Source organism: Chanodichthys erythropterus, chromosome 19 (assembly GCF_024489055.1).
Source record: "Chanodichthys erythropterus isolate Z2021 chromosome 19, ASM2448905v1, whole genome shotgun sequence".
NCBI lineage: Eukaryota > Metazoa > Chordata > Actinopteri > Cypriniformes > Xenocyprididae > Chanodichthys > Chanodichthys erythropterus.
In genome coordinates this window covers 14,838,284-14,857,428 of record NC_090239.1, presented here as the reverse complement: position 1 = coordinate 14,857,428, position 19,145 = coordinate 14,838,284, and the positions used below count along the sequence as shown (strand labels likewise).

General features: G+C 39.3%; 1 protein-coding gene across 1 annotated transcript; it reads right to left on the bottom strand.

Annotated features, from left to right (window-relative positions):
- Positions 1-2,501: 2,501 nt before the first annotated feature.
- On the bottom strand, positions 2,502-18,687 carry synpo2lb (synaptopodin 2-like b). The gene is made up of 4 exons (XM_067369965.1): positions 18,410-18,687; positions 11,820-11,971; positions 11,019-11,734; positions 2,502-6,770 (listed from the first exon to the last, which is right to left on the bottom strand). The coding sequence occupies exons 1-4, from the start codon at positions 18,509-18,511 to the stop codon at positions 4,168-4,170; spliced, it is 3,573 nt and encodes a 1,190-aa protein (XP_067226066.1). The 5' UTR covers positions 18,512-18,687; the 3' UTR covers positions 2,502-4,167.
- Positions 18,688-19,145: the final 458 nt, after the last annotated feature.

Sequence of the window (19,145 nt, the reverse complement as noted above, 5' to 3'; positions counted from 1 at the left end):
TTTCCTTTGTCAAATCAACTTAAATAATTAATGTGGTTCAGATAACATAATATTTTGAGTTTCTGTTGATTAAATCAATCGCCTTCATTGTATTAACTCAAATTTTAATTTCAATGAACTCAAAATTGTAAGGTAACTTTTTTTTTTTCAAGTTAAACCAACAGTTATTTTTTTACAGAGTATCCATCCATGCATTCTATAGGATCTTATTCAGTAAGTGTAAATCAATTACAGTTTGTTTTATTTTAATGGGAAAATGGTTAAAAACAGACCCTTATATTCTATATATTAATTAGGTGGCATTATTGATATTGTTCTGAGGTTTAGGTTATTGATATTGTTCTGAGGTAAGTCTTTTTCATAGTACTCACTTTGAGAAGTAGTATAGCCTATTTGACAGACCTCCATAATGAAGACATATTGCTCCTGAAGAGGAGTCAAGATTACAGTTTGCACTTCGCCAGTTTAAAGTCTGGACAGTAAACTTTCACGAGGCACGCAATGAGAGTTCCAGTCAGTCTTTCACACGGAGTTTTCTCAATGTCAAACAGAAAATGAGACAGTGCACCTCTTTCAAAGAAGAAAATGTCAGCAGAACTTACTTGCTGTGCTGCTCAACTTATGTGTAACGTACAGTATCACAAACCTCAGGATCGGGAAATGCATCTTCAGGCGTTTTCCGTATAACCACACTATGAAGGAATGTATGGAGTTGGCCTGAGAGACACTGAGAGGAGCACCTGCAGTACTGTTTATCACCAGCAGAGGCGTCTGAAGAGTGAAAGAATGTGGCACATGACAGAAACACAGACTTGTGGCTAAAGTTAGCACCTGAAATCTGACATATGATCGTGGGTTATAGACCAGAGGGGTCAGAAGGCAGTTCACCTTATGAGTGGAGGTAAGATTACAGAGCCAAAGCTTAACTGTGTACAGTTGTTCACAACAGTAGAACTTAAGTGTTCAATTTAGTTTGGCTACTTCTTGTCTTGAATTTGGTCATATGATTAATTTTACATGATACATATATAGGTTATATAATATCAGGTTTCACATATTTCTACATGATAAAATATGCCTTCACTACATAGCAAGTGTTTTGTAACTGTAGCGCTGCATTCTATTCAGTGGAGTGAGTGAACATCTTTATTTTCAATATCGCGCAACAGCGCCGCTCAGGGTTTGTTAGGATAACTGCATGTATTTTCATGCCCTTCAGCATAATATGTCGCATTTTAAGATTTCATCAAATTAAGAACATTTTATGTGGAACTATATGTTTGGCATGACCATTATATGATGATCATTATATTTATACAGTATATGCAGGTTAATGTAGGGTAGAGTGGAGGAAAACGCCCCCCTTAAGGAAAATGTGACATTACAGTGAAACAAAACATAAATGTGACTAGAATTGCCATCCCTGTTTTGAGTGACTATGGCAGGAGTTATTCACCAAATATTAAAATTGCTCCGCCTTCATAATTATTTAGTATTTTGACTGAAAATATTTTTGTACAAAGGGGGCGTTTTGCCCCAGCGGTGGGGTAAAACGCCCCCCAAGGTGGGGTAAAATGCCCCCTTTTCTTTACCAACCAGTTTGCTTCATAGATCAACAGCAAAATGAACAGACTAGTTTTTAATCTCTAAAAGCTGAAGGCAAGTAATGTATCAACATGTATAGGCCTATATATTTAATATTTTTAATATTTATTTGAGGAATATCCAACATATCCAAATTTTTAACATTTGATAATTGATGTATTTTTTTCACCACTATCACCAAGACAAACAGAAAACCCTAAAAAAATATTAAACTTATAAATTTGTGTATTTATGTAGTAAAATATATCCAATAAATGCATTAAAAGCCACCCAATTTCATTGGGTCACCTAACCACCTTCCATCAGTGAGCTAACTGTGCTATCAAGCTAGCCTAATGCTCACTTGGGGTAATTTTTATTTTTTTTATTTTGTTTAAATATTTTGATTTTACCACCTAGTTATACTGCATTAAGTGTAAAACAAAGGATTTGATAGACAGAAATATGTTATTATAGTAATTATGATAGAGAGAAACTATGCCCTCTGGGGGGCGTTTTACCCCTCAGCGTAGGGGGCGTTTTACCCCACAAGCTACGACTTTTTAAAAAAATGTTTTATTTTTAAAATATAATTATATTCCTTATAAATAACATATCCTCTCAAACTACACAATATTCTCTTAAACACTTGTTTACTAATATCTGAAAATTATAACGTTGATCATGTAATCCTCTTCTCTTCAAATACGTCGCTGGTGTCAGCTTCTCCAAGGAGATTTGTTTATCCCCGTTGTCAAACGTAGTGCATAGCAACAGTGAAAATGTATATTGACTACCTCTAGTGCTTATTTTGAGAAAAACAGGTGGGGGGCGTTTTACCCCACTCTACCCTACTTGAGGGCTATGAAATCAACACAACATCAGAGGAAATGAAATAAAAAACGAACATCCGTTACTTACATTTCTATATTTATTAACTCAGACAGTACACAGTCGTTCTCGTATTCCCAGTCCTAGAACCCAAGAACCCAGAAATCCAAACTTTCCATTTTCTCATTCAATATTAGCATTGTAGCCTACATTATTTTACTATAGGCTAAACTTCAAATTACCCAAAGCACTAAGTGTAATCGATTTAATATAATTACAATGTTTTCACAATATTTAACACAAGTATAATACATTTACTAAAGAATTAAAGCTTTAAAAATGTTGCGTAAAAGCATGACATACTTAATGACATTCATTATGATAGGCACCTTCCTCTATATTCTTGCTTTAAAATGATAAATCTTGCTATATACTTCCCATCTGCATACTTCCATTCTGTCATCACCTTCTACTTAAATGACACGAGGTACACTATATCTTTACATCCAATCAACCTTCTTAACCTTAGTAGAGAAATGGTACCCACCATTCCATGTTGTTCCATTACAACCAATTCCATTATGTCTTTTCTGATAAAAAGCAAAACAAGCAAAGTTCAACTAGGCATGTGCAATTTCACAAATGCTGTTGAACAGCTCACACAAGTGATTGAAATGGATGTCATACCTGTTTGGCAAAAGCATCATTCACAATGAGAGCAAGCACCAGGGAAAGTGGTCAGATGTCACATTCGCATAATATGTCATAAAGATAAAGCTGCACTTTCATAAATTGTCATCTAGTGTATTTTTTCAGCTGTCATATTAAAAAGCCCCAGCACAATTCTCCGCAGTGGAGTTTACATGCTTTTCTAAATGCTCAGTCAAAACTGTGGCATACGCAGCATTATGAGAATAAAATGAGCACATGCATCAAGCATTCATACTGATTCTCGTCAAACAAGAAGCAAAGGCTTTGTGCAGTGCTAGACAAACACAGGCCTGCAGTCCAACCTCAAGAGATGTTTAGAGAGATAAAGAATGGATAACATCAGAAGTAAAGGGCATGGCAGAGGTCAGATGAGATAGCAATTCAAGAGCAAGAGCAAGGGGGTGATTGTACCATCTCTCCACTTGAGGATTTTTCATCTTTTTCATTGCAAGCCCATCACATTCTTTGTACATTTCTTTCACCTCTCTGTCACTGAGACTCTGATACAACTTGAGAAAATACATCTTAGAACATTCTATAACACTTGTACACAAATCTTCAATGATTCTGCCATCCATTATCTTCTGTCACAATAGGATTCTGTCATGTATAGTTTACTTACCCCTTCATCATTCCATCCTTGTGGCCCCTTGTACATAAAATCATTGATCATTATTAGGCATTAATGCTGATATTTTATTTAGTTGCTCTGACAAATAGTGTCTGTGCAATACTTTCTGTGGGTTAAACATGGTGTAAAATAAATGAGTTGCAAACTGAAATAGAAACAGGAATCAAAGTGTGCACAGTACATAAATATCTCAATATTCGTATGTTGCTGAATACTCTATTTTAAAATAATTGTGTACTTGTGTGGAGTGACTGAAATGCTACAGTTGTGAACATGCAAAAAAATACAACATCTCTGACTGATGTTTTTGTTTTGTCATATTACTGAAGTCGAACAATTCATTTAGCAGAACAGAGCTCAAGCACTCAAGTGCTCTTGCCCAGGGTGATAATTAGTGTCACAGTGGATTCTCAGTAAAGTATGGAGCCAGGCCTCCACACGTTTGGTTGCAGACCCATACTCGATGTACTGAAGCGGGGCCTGGGTACCCGTAGGTTCTGGCTACTCCCGGACCCTGAGGATCGCAGATTAGGAGACAGGGGACTCAGCTCAGGGGCGCTCTTAAACTGCTTGGCTGCCTGAAATGGGGTGTAAGGTTGCCCAAGAGAGGGTTGTGGGATGGGTACTGAGTTGGGCACAGGGGCTGTGGATATTTTGGGGAGAGCAGGCAGGGCTGCTGTTGGGGCTGGAGGAGGTGGCGAGAATGGTGCAGAAGGTCGTGGAGCAATGGGAGGAGGGGAAGTGACATCACTGCGCCACATTGGCTCACCGAGAGTTGTGGCAGAGCGAGGGGCGATTACAGTGGGGGTCAGGGATGTGGGTGCAGACATGGGAGTAGGCGTGGAGAAACGTTTGATTTCATACACACGGCTTGCTTTAACAGGGACCTGCTTCGGTGGGTTAAGGAGATTACCTGTCATGCCAACACCATTCTGCTGCTGCTGATAAGTGGCAGTGTTTTGAGGGACTCCGCCTCCATAACTGAACAAAGAGGAGTTGAGCTGGTATGGCTGCCTGCTCACAAAGTCTAGAGCCTTTATACCCTGTTTGTGCTGGCCAGGCACTGTTTTAACCCCAACTTTAGTTGCATCATTAGCCTTTGTGCCACGCTGGGCTACTGGAGGGCAAGAAGGTGACAGCAGTGGATTATAATTAATGGGTGGTGGGGCTCGGATGTTTGGAGAGTATTTCCAGTGACCTGGGAGGGATGGTGTGGGTGAAGGATCACGAGGCTGCGCTGGAGATTTGGGCTGTTTATCCACCACATATCGGTCCATGCGACTTTGTCTGCGTGCAAACAGCTCCGCGCCTTTACCTTGCATCTGGGGCATCTCAGGAGCTTGTTGAGCTGGTTTAGGAGCCACTGGTGGTGGCATCTTGTATCTCTGTGCCTGCATGAAGTTGCAAGCCTCTGCACCCAGGTTGAGGAAATCTTCCTCAGGGCCAGACTCAAACCCAGCCTCTACACCGGAACGGGACCTGTCATCCAAGTTCTGCACTAGAGACAGTAGTTCAGGGTTGTAAGATGGAGCCTTCTTCTCCTCCTGAGCATTGAACATTGGTTTCTTGGTGCCACGACGACGAGCCTCCTGCAGGATCCCAGTGCGGCCGACAGGGACTGAGACCCGCTGCTCTCGAGAAGTCATCGCATCAGTGGAGTTTGAAAGAGGATACTGCTGGGCAACTGGTGCATTTGGTATTTCCGGAGTAGTGGCTGCCACAGAGATGTATGGGTTAAAGGAAACTTTGTGGGCCGGTGAAGATTGCACATTTGGTGTTGCAGGAGCATAGGTGTGGGCAGGGGCTGGGGCATTGTGAGCATTTGTGAATGGGGGAGAGAAAGGCTGTGCTGGCACCTGAACTGGTGGAGGTGGCTGATACTGAGCAGTAACCTTGTGGTACGGAGGACTGAGCTGCATTTCCTGTGTTTGGGGTGGAGTGTAAGGCTGAGCTATACCAGAAGGTGAACTCAAAGATGTTACATGAGAAGATGTTGGAGAAAAAGGGGCAGATGTGCTGGAATAAGTTGGGGAGTAGAGTGGAGCGTTTGAAGGGGGAGGAGAAAATGGACCTGAAATGATTGAGGATGGAGAGAGCACAGAGGAAGGCCCATTGTAGGTGGCTGGTCTGGCAGGGATATACAGTGATGTTGTAGAGATGGCTTTTTTCCCCTCCGAGCCAGCAGGAGAGAAGGGAGCTGGCATAGTTGCCACAGACACAGCTTGAGCCTGTGATCCAACCTTTTTGGCAGGGCTGGGCCTGAAGACTACTGGAGCAGTTGCTGCTCGGTGGCTCACACAGCCAGGGGCAAATGGCCTGGCAGTTCTGTTGTGCACTGAGTTGGCAGTCGATGAGTCTGCTTGCTCTGGTAATACTCCTGCCATTGATGGCATGGGCATCTGGACTGGAGAGGACAACACAACACTTGTCCGGCTCACCACCAAAGGTTCCCCGTTCATCATACTATTACTATGAGAGGTTAGAGGTGTGACTGGAGTAACTGGGGTATATGTTAGGGTTGATTCTCCTTGATGCTGTGGCATGGAGAAGGCAGTGGGTGTAACCAGGTTTGACGTATGTTTTTCTGCTCTTTTCCTCTGTTGTTCAAAAAGCTGGGCTCCTTTTCCTGAAGTGGCGTTTAAGCCAGGGCTAATCTCTGCATCTCTGTCAGGCAAAATACACGCTGAAGTTCTCTTGTCTAAAACGTCCAAGTAACCGCTATCCCAAGTAGGGTCTGGTGCAGCAGAAAATCCATCCTCATCAAGCTCAGATTCGCTTCCAGGAAACAGGCTTTCGTCTTCAGTTTCTCCCTCTGTGTTACTGTTACTTTCTCCGTCTACACTGCCAAAGCATGTGAGAGTATACTTTTTGGCGCGCTGCCGTCGCTTTTTAAACATAAGCACACCTTTAGAGTGAGGGTTAGGAGCATCTGTCAAGAGTGAAGCAATGGTGCGGCACTTGGATCGGGCTTCCTTCACCTGCTTATCTTGTAAACTCTCACCTCTGTGTAGCTCTAAGGAGAGAAAGATAGTGTGTATATCAATCAGCAAGAAATACTTTACATTTCTTTACTTGAACCAACAGTATAATTTGTAAATTTTGTTTTATACCACATGCCATCATTTAACCATAATGATGATGCACATTTATTATATATATAAATTTGAATATGCTTCTCAGTACATGTTTGTTTTTGTTGCTGTTGTTTGCTATAAGTATCTGTTTCAGGCACTAGTTAACAATTGTTTTCCAGTCTGCATAAAGAAATGAAAACTTTTTTACAGGACTGCTAGCATGCCTTGTGTGGTCTATAGTCTATCTTATGACTTTTATATAACAGCACCTTTGGTGATGAATGGGCAACATCAAACATAAAGTCATCAAACATAATGTGACAACTTCAATAAATCAAGCTGGCATTGTAATAAATTGGAACACATCTAGTTGAGTCAGAATAGCTCTGATATAAGAAACTATAATGCAGTGGTTAGATGCTGAAATGTCTGGCACCAAAATTCTCATGGTAAAATACTGAGCTCTATCATCTACAAATAGCCCATCACATTCTAACAGCTTGAGCAAGTAACCCCTGGGGATCCAGGATCTATATTAAAAGACAGGGTAAAGAAATCTGATATGTCTAATGGACATAGTCTTTTCGCTAAGAAATTCTCATTCTAATATAAAGAGCCTCAAAACATCTTCAACGTTGGATCAAATTAAATTCAAAATATTCTCAATTAAAAGGTCCAAAAAAGGTATAAATGTGCTTTCAATTATACAGTAATTATCTGTACCGACTTTAGACATTACGAATGACCATTCAGCAAACAAGTTAACCATTACATACCTGTTAGAATCAAACCATGTGACATGAAATTATTCTTAATGAGAAATGGTTGAATATCTGAGCTTATTTAAGCAATTCAGTTTTCAATAAATCAATACACGTAAAACAAACTTAACAAAAACAAAAAAGTCAAAACTGATCTCTGTAAATCCAAGACATGGTAAACAATACCTGTGCTTTCCATGACCTTGTCTCATTAGTGATCATTTTATCCCAATGTTAGATCATTTAAACAGAAAACAAGTTCCATCTGTCTAAAGCTTTACAGAAGGCCTCAGGTCTTTACCTGCATAGATGTGTCCTTCGTGTTCAACCTCTCCAGGCAATGTGAAGCTCCTCATGTTGTTCAGTGTAAAAAACTATGTTCTTAAGCCAGCCTTACTGGCAGGACACACACAAACACACCAGTGGATCACAGCCAGCAATACTTGGGCGCTCTGCCTACATTGGTGCGAAATCAACCCAGTCTATAGTCTGAGGTCAGGCCTTTTAAAGACCTTTTGTCTAACCACAAGACCCTGTCACAGGCCTAGAGAAACCCCATTATGTCATTCAAGCTATTTTGGTCAGTGAACAGCACTAACAGACATTTCCCACCTGTTTGGGCCCACCTCTGTGTCTTTCTGGATCTTAAGCTGAGCTTCATGTGGGGTCATGCTGACATCTCCAACCATAGCACAATGACTTAACCATACCAAATCAATGACTCTAAACCTACTTTGACTCTGAAACAAGTACTGCTTATCAGATTTGTTTGAGACAAATTGTAAAATGAAAAGATAAAAAGGTAACCACAGTTGTGTTACTTACAGTACAATGAAATAATTCCTCCACGAATGCTATTTAGTCTAACTATCTATTCTTAGCGACAGAGATATTTTATAATATTATATACAATATTTTATACCATGCTCTTTCGACCTCCCACCATGCTGTCACAATAACAGGTGTGCACGCTTCATCTTCTCTTCTTACCAAGGCTGTCTGAATGCCCTGGCTTATTCTGTAATTTCACCACTAACAATGACAGAGAAGAGCAGCTGTCATAGACACTTATCCTCACTGCACTAATGTCTCTAGCCTCAGAAACATACACACAAGAGAATTCACAAACAAGAGTTCTAGATATTCTGAGTTCAGAATTCTCAATAGAGATACAGAATTAAACAGCAAAACGTGTTTATTTACACAGTCCTCAAAATGTCCTGTCAGTCTTGGAAAGCAAAGTGACCTTCAGACTGTCGGCAGGGTGCCATTAGCTGAGAAGAACCCCTTCCCAAAGGCTTCAGAGAGGGGAATTAGCACCCCATCAGCTACAGACACAAGATATATTGTTTGACTCCAAATAAGTTTCCAATATGTGTTTATCTTACTATAAGAAGAAATGTGAAAAACAGACTCCTAATCTTCATCATTTCACTAACTACATCACATTGACACCTGTGCATGTATGTCATATTTAAGGTCAGATTTTTAACCTTTGAGAAGGATGAGCTTTCAAATCACTGAATAGTGACTCAAGATATAGATTACTAAGTAAAAATAAACACTTGGCTTCAATAGATATGACCAAAAGTACAAAAAAACAAAGAAAAACAGCTACTGAACCAGTCCAGTGGTCCTCAACCAGGGGCCGTAGCCCCTCGACAAACTTCCAGAGACCCCATAAAAGGTCATAAAATTATTTAAATTTAGTTATATTAACATTATCATAATTAAAGATAATAGAAAGAAGGGTCTTCAAATACTAGGGTCCTTAGTACTTTAAGAATATTGTTAAAAAGGGAAAATAAACTAAAGAAGTAGAACATTTTGTTTAACAAGTCCAGATAATTCTTGGCTCTTAAAATCACATTATTAGCACAGTTTAAATGGAGAGAATGAAATATCACTGACACTGGACAGCAACTGGACATGCCTTTCCCAGCATGCAACAGAGGCTTGTATTATAGGCCTGAGTCAAGGGACAAATATAGACTCTTACTCATTTGAGTCCAGCCCCTTTCCCCTGCCCTGTTAAATCCTCAGCAGAGGGACATGAGGAACCCCCATCACCAATATTGGTATGAGCTCAATTACAAATCCCACATCATAAACATATTATTTCCCACTGAGCCATATCCTGTTATTAGGTTGTATGGTAATCAATGAAGCAAATGTGTATCCTTAACTAAAAGTTGTCATATAAACAACCACTGATTCAAATTTCACAAGCCTTAAGAATACAAAATGCACTTAATTTTGAGACGAACATAACTGAAAGTAATGATAACGTGCAGTAAAATAAGTACTGCTCTCACTGATTTAGTGAGTTCATTCAGTGAATGAATCTTCAAACTGACTTGTTTCGACCGATTCATTAAAAGATCTGCTTCATAATAGTCATTTGTGTCATCATGACTCGAACTACATGGGTCTTGCTCAGTTTGTTTTTACGTTCAAATCATTCAAATCATCAAACTTACATTCTCAACTAGGGTTTGCAAAGTATTGCAAATCCAGTGATTATTTCATCCTCAAACATGCTCTCTCTATCAATTTCGTAAATACAACTTTTTTCAGACAAAACTTTTCCCATTCTCGCAAAAATTAAATGTCCACATTAAGGATCATCTTACAAAATGCAGCATGGATCTCACTTAAATAAACTGATTTCTGCCTTAATTTTCTCAAATATCAATGCATCTCACCAGATCCAGATTCACACTCCTTCTTGACATTGGAGATTGACTTCTCTCTAGTGGATTTCCAGAGGTTAATTTTAACACAGTACAGAAATAATGTTTGAGGTAATGACAAGAATGCTGAGGTAATGCTGAGCTCATCCTTATATATATTCATTTTTTCAATTTGCATAATTTAAATTAGTTAATGCAACATAAATAAGAAAAAAATGTCAAATTGTGTTAAGACGACATGAATCATTTTCTTGTTGTAGGACAAGGAAAATATTACTTCAAGCAAAGCATGCTAATGTGTGCTATGATGATAGTTAGCTGTTAACTGCAAGAATAAATCTGACATTCAATTATGATTTTTACTGGATTTAGTAAGTTTTATTATGTCTCCACAAGGTGTTTCTTAAGTTTAGTCAGTTATTTATAGTATAGTTATTTTTCTTTGAGCAATTAAATGGCAATTGAATTGGTGTATTATGGTGTATATGGTATATTAAATAAAGATATTCAAACATACAGTATTGTTCAAAAGCTATGTCAGCTTATGTGACAATGAAGGCTAACTTAGCTGGCGGCTGAATATTCAGCTTTGCCATCACAGGAATAAAATAATTAAAATATATTACAGATATAAACGGTTATTACTTTTAAACATTTAAAAAATCTTACCGACCCCAAACTTTTGAACAGTAGTGTATGTATGTGCTATTTAAAAGAGATGACTGGTACTCACTAGCTTGCTTGGCCTTGTCCATGTACGTGACAGTGAGTTCTTCATCCACTGGGTTGTCCACAGGACCGACCATGGGTACCATCTGTCTGTGAGATGCAAGCATGAGAGCCTCTTTCGCCCGCTCTGGAGAAACGAGTGGAGGTGGGACAGTGGGGGGCTCCTGGAACCCACTGTCCACTTCAGCAGCTCCTGATGGACTCGAATTCTCAGAGGAATTTTCTGCCTGGTGCGACCATTCAGCCTGCGAGGGCTGGTAGACCACTTCTCTACGTGCCACCCCAGGCATTATGTGCTGTTGCTGAGTCCCCGTTCCCTCAAGATCAGATACAGGCCAGCTCTGTGTTTGAGGGTACATGCAGATGTCCTGTGCGCTCTCATAGCCACTCATTTCCGAAGTCTCCTCCTCTTGGGGTGAGGCTTGGCCAGGGCTCTTGGCAGGAGAGCTACTGGGACTTCGTCGTCTCTGCCTGCGCTGCCTCTCTTGTGCTGCCACATCTGCGTCGCTGTCTGTCTCCCCGTAGTAAGCTTCACTGTCTGGAGGGGACGTAAGCCACTCGAGGCCGCCGGTGGGAGACATGAGCGATGCTCTGTGGACACCAGGCGGTTTAGAGGCAAGAGGAGGGGAGAGGGCTCTCAAGGCTGCCCGGTACTCCTTATCAATACGGGGAGAGGGGGCCCGACCCAGAAGCACCACTGACTGATATGCAGCTGGGGCCCTGAATGGAAAGCAAAGTGATTATTTTGAATATAAATTAATAGCATGACTTTCAACTCCTCATGATAATGATATCTCACTCCGACCTTTTGATTCGCAGATGGAGGGTTCCTCTGCCACTATCAATCAGATTCATAGCCTCAGCATGAGATAGTGTTCCACAGGACACATCATTGATTGACACCAGCTCATCAGTCTCTCTGAGCCCAGCCCTGCAGGCCTTACTGCGCTTCCTCACCTTTAACAGCAGGGGGAGACAGAGTCAGCACAAACTTTCTGTTGATGAGTTTCAGGGAGATAAACAATTATGTAAGCACATAAACTTCTAGCCATTGTTTATTTATTAAGATATTAATTCATTTCTGAATATCATATTAGTTTAGGGATAGTAATTTTTTAGTATCATTCAAATTCCCCCACAAAAGCACATCACACTTTTACCTTTACATCACAGTTTGGGGGACTTTCCAATGCTATTATCACTAACTACTTCTCAGAGGTAAACTACATAAACAACCACTGATTACAATTAAAGTATTTACAAAAAGGTTCCACCAGTGGCGAGGCCAGAAATCTTAAAGTGGGTGGACCTTGATGAAATAGGGTGGACCTCTATTTTTTGTCTAATGTGTGTGTATATATATATATATATATATATATATATATATATATATATATATAAAATTCACTTAATTTTATTATCACGGGAAATGACGTGGACAATATGCATCTGCCGCTGCAATAACGCCGCAAATCTCTTAGAGACAATGACAGATTAATCTAGTTTATTTTCTTATTATTTCTCTTGTAGCCCATAGTGAGAAAAAATAGTATTTTTCGTGAACTGATTAGTATTTCGTGTTAAACAAGTTGTTGAGTAGTAAGCTATCTTACTAATATTTTATTGTCCTCGAAGCGCGTCGGTTATGCGGTGATGTGCTATGATATACCTGGCCAAAAGAATTGCAATATTAATTTAATAATAAAAGTAGCATGATAATAAGAAAAAATAATAATGAAAGGATTAACGCGAGGTTCGGGCACGGCATCAAATCGATTAGCCTAACATTTTTACCCAAATCCACATGCCGAGTCTCTCCTGTCCCATGATGTTTCTCATTATGTTTCTCATGTGTTTTCAGTCGGCGCAAACAAGAAATATTTACTAGAGTGTGGACTAGCTTTGACTCTCTGCGCAGACTAATTTTTATGACCATGGACGGTTCATGCGCCGAACGCGTCTTTCCGCGCTTATGGGCAAGAATTGCACTCTTAACTGTGCGCGAGACGGAGGGGAACGTGGGAAATGAAGCATACCCGGGCCTTAACCGCTCCAAATTAGTGGACTGGAGCTGACGGATCACGTCAGGAAAAATATGGGGGGCATTTGCTTGTTTGGAGAGTTACCGTCTTAATGGTGTGGGGGAAGCTAGGAAACAATACTGAACCAAAGCTCGATTTAATTTCATTGTCATCACTTCAATTTTTAATTTTTTTTACACATAGGTGACTATGTTACCATAGAATAAATTGTTACTGTAGAATAAATAGGCTAATCACAGTAGAAATGAAACAAACCGGCACACATAGTCTATTATAAGCGCAAGTCATGGACGGTGACGCACGCCGCATAGAAACAGCTGCTGTCGCGACTCTGGAAAGCTGAGTTTACCGGCGCAAAATAAAAACACATTATGTATTTTTAATAATACATTTTTCAAATTATATATAGGCTTTCACAACAGATATGACTATTTCCAGGCCAAAGTAGTGTCTGGAAATAAAATGAAATATTCTGGCACCTTTGATTGGGTGGGCCAGCCATCAATCTGGGTGGGCCAGTGCCGCCCTGGCCCTTCTGTAGCCTCGCCACTGGGTTCCACTCTTCATTCAAAGGCTCTGTAAGTTCTTGTTTGGGGTGTGTATCATTCTTTCGTTTTCTCGATGTGTCAATAGAGTACCCCAGGGATGACGCGTTTTTGTAGGCCAACCCGGAAGTTAGCGGCGCACGGGTTCCCTCGACTGAAAGCCTTTTCATTTTTCCCATAGACTTTTGGAAAATCACAGAAAATAAGCTCTGTGTTTAACAAAGGGTTATGACACTTACACATTTTGTCTATCAAGATAATCTTTACAAGTTAACACAACATTTATAGATTTTGAAGCCTAAATAAAGTCGTCAGATCTAAAAGGCTAACAGTAGGCTATAAACGGACTACAGCACACCGTGGTCGTGGATCAACGTCGTCATCACCAAGCGTCCTCAAACTTTATTTAGAAAACAACTCTATTTAAAAACATGCTCACTGATTATGATCTGCGTTGAGTACTTATCCACTTTTTCATGAGAAATGCTGTCCAAATGTCCTGTTTGTCATGATGACGTCTAAAGTCCCCGTCAAAGGAAGTAGTCCCTTTTAGCAACTTGTTAGCAACCGCCGAATTTAAGACACAGTAAAAGTTTAAAAAATCACAAGTGGGTTATAACTGGTGTGTTTTATGTCATAGATCAAAACGTGAAAGTATTTAGAGGCTTTGTTAACCAAAGACCTTATTAAAAACCCATTCAAAAAACCCATAGACTTTACGGCGTTGGAACCGGAAGTCCTAAAATGCGAACTCGCTTCCGGGTTTTGCCTACAAAAACGCGTCATCCCTGGGGCACTCTATTGTAAATCCTGCCTATTTAATAGTGCATCGATTTTCAAATAAACGTATTAATAAACAGGCTTCATTCGCATAAAAGGAAAGCATATTTACACTGTCTGAATCGATCCCTATTCTCTTTATAGTGCACTATGTGCCATTCTAGTTTCTAAACTACATGTGTGAACAAATGACCGATTTCAGATGCAGCTTCAGCGTCTGTAAGAGTGTAGGAGGAGGCGGGACTTCAGATTCTAGAGAGCATTTGATTGGACCGAAGATTTGACAAGAAGCTGAAGTGTAATGTGATTCCATGAAAATCCGTGATCTATTTAAGCGGAAGTGAGAGACTGTAAGTTTTGAATGCTTAGATCTCCTAAATGCGAATTTTGTCATTGTTTTGGAACACACCAGCTTATTCATAATCTTAAGGCTAACATATTCATACTAAAAGCTAAAAAACTTAAAGCGGAACTCAGTAAGATTTGCGAAGCTCCCCCTACAGTTTCCTTCAGTGAATCACACTGTCGTAAATACTCCAAGCGCAGCTCTGGACTACAACAACTACAACGCTCACCAGCGCAGTAGTTTTGCAAATACAGTACAAGAAAGAGGAGGTGGGTAATTTGCGAATACAGTACACTCGATGGAGGTGGGTAATTTTCGAATATGTCTTATAAAGTCATAATATATACATTGTGTTTGAATTACCGTAAAGCATTTTGTCACTCTCACGTGAACATGAGGCGAGATTGTTTCAGGTCGATGCAGCTCAACTTGCAAGTGCTGTATTCTGGTGTAGACGTGCCAGAGGGGGTTAGTGCTCGCCTCAAATACACCACTACAAGTCAATTAAACATCGTAAGGACTTAGAAAACTATTTATGAAGGTAAAAAAAAGTTACTTAGTTCTGCTTTAAATTTTGATTTCAGGGGGACTTTAACTTTTGTGAATAATTAATTTTTGAGCAAATATTTCAAGTCAGTGAATGCGAATCGTTTACTTCCGCACACTGACTCGTTATTTCCATTTACTGAACTTGAAAACTTGATAATGCTTTTGACAAAATATACTCTTTTCACATTTACAGGTTTCTCAGAAGCGGAAGTAAACTTATATATCGGTGAATGAGAGACTACATTAAATATATTTTTTTGTGTTCCCATTTGCTCAAATAGCAAAATAGTAACTCCACAATATTGACTTTCAAAAAGAGGTTAAAAAAATTAGAGAGATTGATAACGGCAGTCAGAAGAGAGTTGTCAGTTTTACCGTCACTCCCACAGCTGCTGTATTAGAACCACCTTCACAGCAGTGTTAAATGTTTTTTTGTAATTTGATGGTAATAAGAAAAAGATAATATAATACAAAGTATAGTGTTAAAAAAAGAAAATATGAAAAACATTGCAGGATTTATGATGCTGATGACCATTGAAATGTATCATCACAGTCTGTGAAAAGTCTATGATTGTTTTCGGTCGGGGTTTTTTTAAAGAATCAGTTGAATGAATGAATGAATGAATGAATGAATGAGTGACTCACAAAAAGAATAAAGACATAAAAAGACTGAACTTACTCATGTAACCTGCTAAATGTATCCCTGAACAAATCTTTTTGATAAAATATTTCTATTCAAGTCACTTTTGGTCTTCTTTTGCTTAAAATAAGCCTAGGCCACTGCACATAAGAATAATTCTATAAAAATACTGTACGCTACCGAAATGTTGTTTATCAAATCATGATCATATAAAATAGTCCTGTATTAGCAAAAATTATTTTAGAATCAACTGGAAACCATATACAAAACCATAAATAAAATAATTCACTATCAAGCCAAAGACTAGTTAGGCTTAATCCAGTGAGTTTTGAATTGGCACACTGGAGGGATGAAGCTACAGTATGTCTAAATAGAATGGCTTATATGGCTGTTTGCCCATCTTCAAATACCATCTCCTTGAGCTTAGGGCCTTCCTGAGGTCATCTGTCAAATATAAGAGCGCTTTCCTAACACTCACTTCATCAACATGCACCAATGTTAAAAGCTAAAAGTCCGGCCACATTCCTATCTTGTCTCTTGCTTTCAAAAGCACTTTACAAACTAACTGTTTTGATGAGTTGAGGGGTTATGTTTTCACCAACTTAAAGCAAATATGTATTTCCCCCAACAAAGACCTAAAGGGATTTAACAGCTCAGAGCAGCTCAGAATATTAGCCTTATATAATGTCTCATTTTATCTGCATGTTGTGGACAAAAATAAATGCACAATGCTATGAAGACCAACAAGTACAATGTTATTTTTGCTTTTCTGTGAAAACTAGTAACACAAATTTGTAATTGGAAGACAATAGATGAAAGCCGGGCCTGTTCACCTTCTTTTTATTGCCGATCAAATGGTCTGAGAATGCAAGTTGGGAGAACAACATGTGCAGCTGGTGCCAGGGCAGCTGTTGCCTCTTGGCAGACCTGAACCAGGGCATGTCATGAATTCACCATGTGTTCCCCACATAGCCTAAATAAAGTGCTCAACTATTGTAAAGAGTCAGTTGTCAATCAGCCTCAGTAGATTCAGCTTAAAACTCAATGAGTGCATGTTTATGAGAAGTGGACTGTCTAATTTAGTAAATGAAGTTGATATGTACCATAACACATTGTAAAGGATTTGAAGTATGAATGCATTTACATTATAAGTTATTATAAGGACACGCTGTACAGTATGTCTTCAGTCATTTTCAAAACATTGCCAGAGTATTTTGCTAGCCGAGCAAGTGTCACTGAGGTCGCTCTAAATGCCAGGATTAAAAGAAGCAATCAGAGATCCGGGTGGATCAGAATAGCTCAATTAAAAGTAGAGACGGTCATGGAAAAAAATGCCACACTGCAAATGGAAACAAGATGAACGTCTGTAGAAGTGACCTTGAAATGAATGACGAGGGGAAACTCCCTGGAACTGGGAGGTTATTTTTCCAAGCAAAAATATGTTTCTCTAAATAAAAAAAGTCAGGGCCATTGCTCTGTGACAGATATCTTTTCCCTCAGAATATGGAAAGAGTAGACTAGACAGTCTCTGGCATCGCTCACCAATTCAAAATAGCTCTTAGATCAGGGAAAATGCATTGCACACAGTTGTCACTTAACAAATGGGGGATACTGTGCTTATAAGTAGACACTGTGGCTGTAATTCTACTCAGTCCTGAAATAACATCCTCATTTAAACAGAACTGTGTGAGAATGCTTCTTTGAAAGATCTGGATTCCAGAGGAAGCCAAACAAAAGCTGTCAATTAGATAAGAGTGAAGAGATGCACTGTGAAGCCTAGCAGATTTATCTATGGACCAGGAATGCTTACAGCACATGCTCATGAACAGCGGTTTATCAACAGATAAACTAAGTGCTCTCTGGCCTGTAGTTGCAGTATTATATGGCAGTGTTATCTTAATAATGTTTGCCCTTATTAAATGAGATATGTCTGTGCTATATATATCTTAATTGCATTTAAGGTTTTGAAACATATGTAATGAGTATTTCATTTAAAGGGCACCAAAAAGATAGTTCTTATCGAGTTCATACCAATATGATACAGTATATGACAAACATGTATGTGAGAAAATCAGAAAATTACCTCAATAATACTTCATAATACTTTTGTAGGCTTATCAAGTCTTATAGATATTCCTCATTGACATGTGGAACAAACATATCTGTACATAAAAAAAAAGTATGTATATCTGTATATCTAATCAGGCCACTATGATTAATTTATATATTAATTAGTTATATAACCCTAACCCTACATTTTATATACAAATTATATATGTAAATATTTTAAATTGTAATTAAATATAATTAGATTTTTCAATATGACAATGTGATTTTGCAAATTAGATTTTATCAGTACTTGCAGTACTTATACAGTATCAATCATACAAAAGTCAAATTTAAAGGTTAATTTTTTAACAGCTTAATAGACATTCATTAAAACAAGACACATTATTCAGCTAAACCAGGTAGCCTATCCAACTGTCCCTTTACCTTTGCCACTTGGAGGGGTTTCTGGTGCTCAGCTCCTCCTTGTAATCGGAAACCCCATGGTGCACCTCCTGAGAGGGTCACCACTACTTCCTCTGCAACCATTTTTCTTACGTTGTTCCTGTGTCTCTTTTAATGTTTCTTGGTTCTTGGTTTCTATTAAACGTCTCGTCCCATCCCTGGATGTTCAGTCCTCCTCTGTGGCCCAGATTGCCTGCTGAGCTTCTGTCAGTCCTGGGAGGTGAGCGCAGATACACACCCCATGACCATGTGCATGTGAAGTGTGGGGAGAGCAAAAGGGGGCGTGAGGAAGCAAGAACAGCTCTATCTCTCTTTATTGGAATGCTGGGTCGGCGGGTGGGGGTGCGTGGTCTAGATCCAGGACCTCCTTCCTTCATCCTGCTGCTGCCGGCCACACTTGTCCTGTCAATCCACAGCCACATCCAAAGGATGCTGATAGACCCTCTAAAAATAAATACCCCAGCAGGCCCACTGAGCTTTATCTGTGAATGCCCTCAAAATGTGAAGAGAGCTGTTAGAGGAGTTATTTCGGGGTGTCAGGTGCCACAAGACTATATTACGAATTAAAATTAAGCTTACTCATTTTGCATTATAAATAAATGTTTAGCAAGCGAGATTATTATTGGGGAATTCATCAGCTAAATAATTATGGGGACTTGTTCATTTGATCTAGATATAAAGTTGCTTGACCAGAGATGGTTACATGAAAAGGAATTAT

Coding starts and splice junctions, on each gene's coding strand:
- synpo2lb (XM_067369965.1), bottom strand. CDS start 18,511: ATGGTTGCAGAGGAAGTAGTGGTGACCCTCTCAGGAGGTGCACCATGG. Junction 11,972..18,409: donor AACCCCTCCAAGTGGCAAAG/GTAAAGGGACAG, acceptor CTGCTGTTAAAG/GTGAGGAAGCGCAGTAAGGC. Junction 6,771..11,018: donor GGACAAGGCCAAGCAAGCTA/GTGAGTACCAGT, acceptor TTCTCTCCTTAG/AGCTACACAGAGGTGAGAGT.